This window comes from Gopherus flavomarginatus, chromosome 4, assembly GCF_025201925.1.
Source record: "Gopherus flavomarginatus isolate rGopFla2 chromosome 4, rGopFla2.mat.asm, whole genome shotgun sequence".
NCBI classification, from domain to species: domain Eukaryota; kingdom Metazoa; phylum Chordata; order Testudines; family Testudinidae; genus Gopherus; species Gopherus flavomarginatus.
In genome coordinates this window covers 53424043-53429425 of record NC_066620.1, presented here as the reverse complement: position 1 = coordinate 53429425, position 5383 = coordinate 53424043, and the positions used below count along the sequence as shown (strand labels likewise).

General features: G+C 52.2%; 1 protein-coding gene across 2 annotated transcripts; it reads right to left on the bottom strand.

Annotated features, from left to right (window-relative positions):
• Window positions 1–239: 239 nt before the first annotated feature.
• On the bottom strand, window positions 240–4759 carry HLX (H2.0 like homeobox). Of its 2 annotated transcripts, XM_050948589.1 has the most exons (4): window positions 3922–4758; window positions 3179–3358; window positions 2485–2669; window positions 240–1121 (listed from the first exon to the last, which is right to left on the bottom strand). In XM_050948589.1, the coding sequence occupies exons 1-4, from the start codon at window positions 4487–4489 to the stop codon at window positions 786–788; spliced, it is 1269 nt and encodes a 422-aa protein (XP_050804546.1). In that variant the 5' UTR covers window positions 4490–4758; the 3' UTR covers window positions 240–785. The 2 variants fall into 2 exon arrangements, with proteins under 2 accessions (XP_050804546.1, XP_050804547.1); XM_050948590.1 differs by lacking the exon at window positions 3179–3358 and having other exon boundaries at window positions 3922–4759.
• Between the last annotated feature and the right edge of the window lie 624 nt (window positions 4760–5383).

Genomic DNA, 5383 nt, shown 5'->3' with positions numbered 1-5383 from the left:
CTTACATTTTTTAAAAATCATTTTAAAAAAACCCTACGATCCTAATTAGTAAGATTCTCATCTACAGAGCTGGAAAATTAATCCGAATGTTTTGATCGGATTCATCTACTTATATTGTGAACGTATTTAGTGTCTTTAGTATTATGGAATGATGACTGGACCATATCGTCATTTAAACTCTCCCTCTCGCAAGCTGAGCCAACCCAGCCAGACCTGCTCCTGTAACAAACCAGACAGGGTTACAAACCATAGCAAACATTTTATTTACAGTATTTTGTTTGTTTTCAGTGCAGTATTTCTTGGCCGGATTATACAAAGCAACACATGGCAACGGAGGAGGAGTGCGTTGGTAACATATTCACATTGTAAATTGTTTGATGGCGCGGTTGAAAGGTGGCGGACAGAGGGAGGGATACAGAGCAGTCTCCCTCGCTTGGCTTAGACAGGAAAAGCTCCTCCTGCAGAGCTGGTCAGGGAAGCGAGCCGAAGCATACGGAAAGTCGCTACCGCTTTCTGAGCGAGGGCGGCTCTGCTTTGGGTTGTCTGGCTCGCCCTGGTATGTACAACACACGGGGTAGGCGCTTCACGATCGTCCCACCACACAGCCGGGCAGCTCCCCTCCCTCTGTCCCCCGTTGATCTCGGGGTTCTTCCGCAGGGGAGGGCCTGGGGGCTGCCCAGCCTGGGGCTCCTCGGGCAGCTCGGAGTCAGTGACATAAATTAGCAATGGTCCTGTACAGCGAGTCTCTGGGCTCCGCAAAGCCGGGTGCTCCTCCTGCTCCCTCTCTATAGGCTGCCCAGCTGCGCAGGCGGCGGCTCAGGGCTCTCGGAGCCGGCTGGCAGGGGCGGTGCCGCAGGCAGGTCCGGGCTGCCGGAGGACTTGATGACACTGGTCTGGTGCAGGGCCGGCTCGGCGCCCTCAGTCCGTTCCGTGTCACTGGGGGTCATGTCCAGAGACTCCGAATCGCTGCTCTCGCTCTCCTCTTCCGAGCGGCTGGGGCTCTGCTCCCGCTCCCCCTCGGCCGCGGGTTTCTCGGCAGGTTCCTTCTCCTTCTCCTTCTGGGCCTGGGCTTCCTTGGAGTGTCTCCATTTCATGCGCCTGTTCTGGAACCAGACCTTCACCTAAGGGTCACCAAGACACAAGAGAGACCCACCCGAGATCAGTGGGCGGGCTGAGACACCCCAACCTCCGCTCCCCCCCCCCCCCCCAGGCTCCGCTGTCCTGCGAGGACATTCTCCCAGCGCTCCCTAGCCACACTCAAGCAAGACTTTGCCGGGGTCATTTACCAAAAAAAATAAATAAAATAAAAATGGCATTAACTGTTTCTTTTTTCATACTTCTGCATTTCCTCACCAATTTGTTCTGCGCGCTTCAGTTGCACTGACCAGCAGTGGCCCGGACAAATGTATCTCATTTTACCGCGCGTTATTCTAAAGGCCTCTCCCCAAAAGATAAGTGTATCTTTAAATACAATACTATCCCTACATCGACACTATATCTACTCTATCTGTAGCATGCATGGAGCGTGTATAGATGATATCATATACCACCTATCCTGTCCCCCGGGAGATGGTGTGAATTCACCGTTCTAGCCTCACATTAAAAAATGTGTGGGGAAAGGAAATCTAGACAGCCAGATGTCCAGTGAAACAGATTATTTTCGATTTCGATTTATAAATTGGAACAGACTCTTGTGTGAGCCCTGCTACCTCCATAACAGCATTTACAAAATGCTCAGCGTAACTATGCAGAGCTGGGATAAAATGAGGCTGCCAAAAAGCCCTCATTCTCCTCCGACCGAAAAATATTTTAGCTTTGCACGATTTTTTTGTTGTTCTTGTTTGTTTGTGGCGTTTGAATACAAGCGGGTTTTTTCCTTCTTCTTTTTCTTCTTTTTCGTCCAGGAAACCAAATCTTGCTCAATAGACCGCAAGGTTATACAATCTATGTACTGTGGGCCATCAGCAGTGGAATCATTACTTAGTGGCGTTTAACGATTCCGTTTGAAAAGGAGTTTTCACTTCCTCAGAACAAAGGATTTCATAATCCAGAAAGAGAGAATTAAAAAAAAAAATCTCGTGCTCTCTCGTTTATCTCCTTCGAGAAAAACTGCCTCCTACGATGAACTGCACTTCGATAACGTTCGTAATTACCATCTCCCACGGCCTATTTGCTTTCTTGCTCCTACTTTCCCGTATTTGCCAAAACAAACGCACAGGGCATGTTGACATAAATCTCTGGGCTACAGGGATTTTTCTGTGCTAGAAGATGCATACTTGAGTACAAACAAATGAATTTGCAGATTCACTGTCCAAATAGGCTGAACAGCGGAACAAATTCACTAACATTCCACGTGGCCAGGTTTTTAAATGACCCCATAACGCAGGGAAAGGGGAAGCGGGGCACACAAATTAATCTACGTTTGCCCGATCGGATTTAAGAGATGGGAGGAGAGGAAAACATAAAACCCAAAGAGGCTCTTACCTGGGCATCAGTCAGTCCCAGCATCGCCGCAAGTTGTTTTCTGTCCGGTTTCGTGACATATTTCTGGATTTCAAATCTTTTCTCTAAACCTTTCCTCTGTAGATTGGAAAACACAGCTCTGGACCAGGAACGTTTTCTTTTGTACGTTTGAGGCAACGTGTCTTTAGTTAAAACTGCATAAGGACCTGTTGATTTGAAAAGAGGGAGAGAGAGACAAACCGTGTTATTTGTATTTATGAATGAAGAGAAGTTTTAAATGAGTTTCAAATAATAGATGGACTGATGCCTGCCGGGAAGGCCCTATGGAGACCAACTAAATGCGACCTAAATAGTACAACTGCACATTTTCTCATTAATTTATTACATCTTTTTAAAAGTCAGGTATGTTTCCCCCCCCCCCCCCAGCTGTTACTTTCATTAACTAGCATTATAATTTGTGATCAGTTGGTTAGACGTATTGTCTTCCCCACATGCAGCCCACCTCCAAGATTTTCGCTGTAGATGAGATGTCAAGGTGTGATCCTCACTAAAAAAAAGAAACGTCAGGTTTCAAGCATCTGCCAAATCTCTTTGGGGTAGAGCTCCTATGTCTCGATATAGATCCACTAAGGGCCACAATCATCTGTCTAGATTGTCCAGGCCCTGTTGATAACTGATTTGTGCCAGGGATGGATTTAAGAGGGAGGGTTTGTACCTGGAAAAGTGTCTTGAAACTGGTGCTGAACTGAATTCCTTGAGTTTGTGTTTAAGGGACCCAGAATAGTAGAGGCCTCGTTAATGGGATCTAGAGACGCGAAGAACTGGCCGGCTGAAGGCTGCAAGGTGGGGAGATGAACCCCAGTTTGGCGGCTTGTAGTTAATAAGGAGGTCAGATCTGTGAGCACAGGAACAAGGAGAGCTCTGTTATATTGCAATATAAATCCACACACCTTGAAGCTTCTAATGAATTGATCTGATTCATCTAAAGTGTATGTGTGGGTGTTTGGACTGGGGGGGGCAGTTGCTTTTCTACAGTCAGATACATGAAGAGCGTGGGCAGTGGGGAAATCACACTTTCGAAGTGACAGGATAGGAACGTACAAGCCAGGGAACTTTATACAATGGTTTCCCTCTGGAGGTGCAGTATGTTCCCCTAGCACCCGAGTTCCTTTAATAGATTTACTCGTTGTCAGCGTGTTTACACACTGCATGAGGAGCCTGACTGCAGGAAAAGCCTTCCAAAATATGATCTACCCTTTGCGTACAATCGTTAGGGAGCTGAGAGCGATTGTTTCTAAAGCAGCGTAATCTCAATGACAGACTTTTGCAGTACACGGGACTGTAGATTAGTGTTAAAGGAAACTGCAGAAAAATAACACTACATTGAGTAGTGATTTTTTTTTTCGTAAAAGTTAAGACTGGCTACAAACCAACAGCGAGAAAAGCTCAGATCTCTACCTCTTAGTGTGTTGCTTTCCTTGACTTTGGGGTCAAACTCCGCGGACAAAATGCGATCAATCCCAAATTTCAGATCTTTGCTGGAAGGAGCGGGCGCCGGGCCGCTGTGCGTTGGGTTCCCGTGCAGCCGGCCCGGGGTGGGGGTGCCGCCGCCGCTGCTGGCGGCTCCCGGCGATCGGTGCTGCTGCTGGTGGTGGTGGTGGTGGTGGTGGTGAGGGTACGCGGCAGAGAGCGGGGAGAGCCTAGCGGGGAAGCCGGCGGGGGTGTCCGGGGCCACCACCGGGGTAGGTCTGAGCGGGGAGCCGGCGGCGTGGAACGCAGCGTGGGGATGGACCGCTCCCAAATGAGCGGCCAGGCCGGCGGCGGAGGCTCCGGGCAGGCTCTCGGCCGCTGCCGCCTCCCCCGGCCCGGCGTGCAGGATGTCTGCGATGCAGAAGGAAGGTTTCTTCACCACGGCGTGATCCAGGGGGAAGCAACCGCCCGCGCCCGGCCCGGACGCGGAGCAATACGCCGCGGACCACAGGCTGAAGTTCGAGGCGTAGAAAGGGGCCAGGCCGGCCGTGTACATCCTGGGGCCGGGACTCTGGGCCGGACCAGGCTCCGCCGTCGGGCTCTTTACCCCGGCCGGAGAGAGCGTGCGGCCGGCTGCCCCCGCACTGGGGAGCGACGGGGCTCCTCCCGTGCAGCCCGGGAGCTCAGCGCAAAGGTGCCGGTCGCCTTCGGTGCATCCGTAGCGAGCAGGAGAGTGGGGCCGCTCCTCTCCCTGCAGCGCGCCCGGCCACTCGGAGGGGGGAACACCCACCCCAAACAAACCCCCCGCTCCCAGAGCCCCGCTCGCCTCCTCCCGCGGAACTGGCAGGAGCGCCGCTGTCAGCTGCTCGGCCGCCTCCGGCCGCTCATTGGGCAGCAGGCAGCCACTCAGGGCCGAGGGGTGGGGGCAGGCGGCGGCTGGCCGCGCAGCGCAGCGCTTGCTGCGAGCCCCAGGGGTGCGAGCGGTGCACTTGTAGCGGGCCCGGCCCCTCAGCCAGGCGCCGGTCCAGGGCTGAACTTTGTCTACCTAGCTCCCCTTCCCCGACCCCCCGCCCGCCCTGAACGGGGCACTGGCCACGCCGCGGTATAGGCTGCCCGATCTTCCCTGTCTGTCCTCGGGGCTTCTTGGCAGCGGCGGGGGATGAATATTAATTCATCTACAATCCCTGTGTATGCCCCTTCCACCCCTGCGGGGTCCCGAATGGGGGAGAAGATGCAGCTACAGTGCAGAGCTGTCTCCTCCCGAAGCTGAGTTGAAAATTCTGCTATAAACAAGTCTGTTCCCCCCCCCTCCTTAAAATAGGCTAAGGAGCCGAAAACTCTTGCGTGTATGTAGTGCTGTCCTCTTCTCCCACCACCCCTAAATTCTGCTGTATTATTCTACACACGGGACTGTCAAACTGTAACAGATTAACTTAGCGGTATGCTTTAG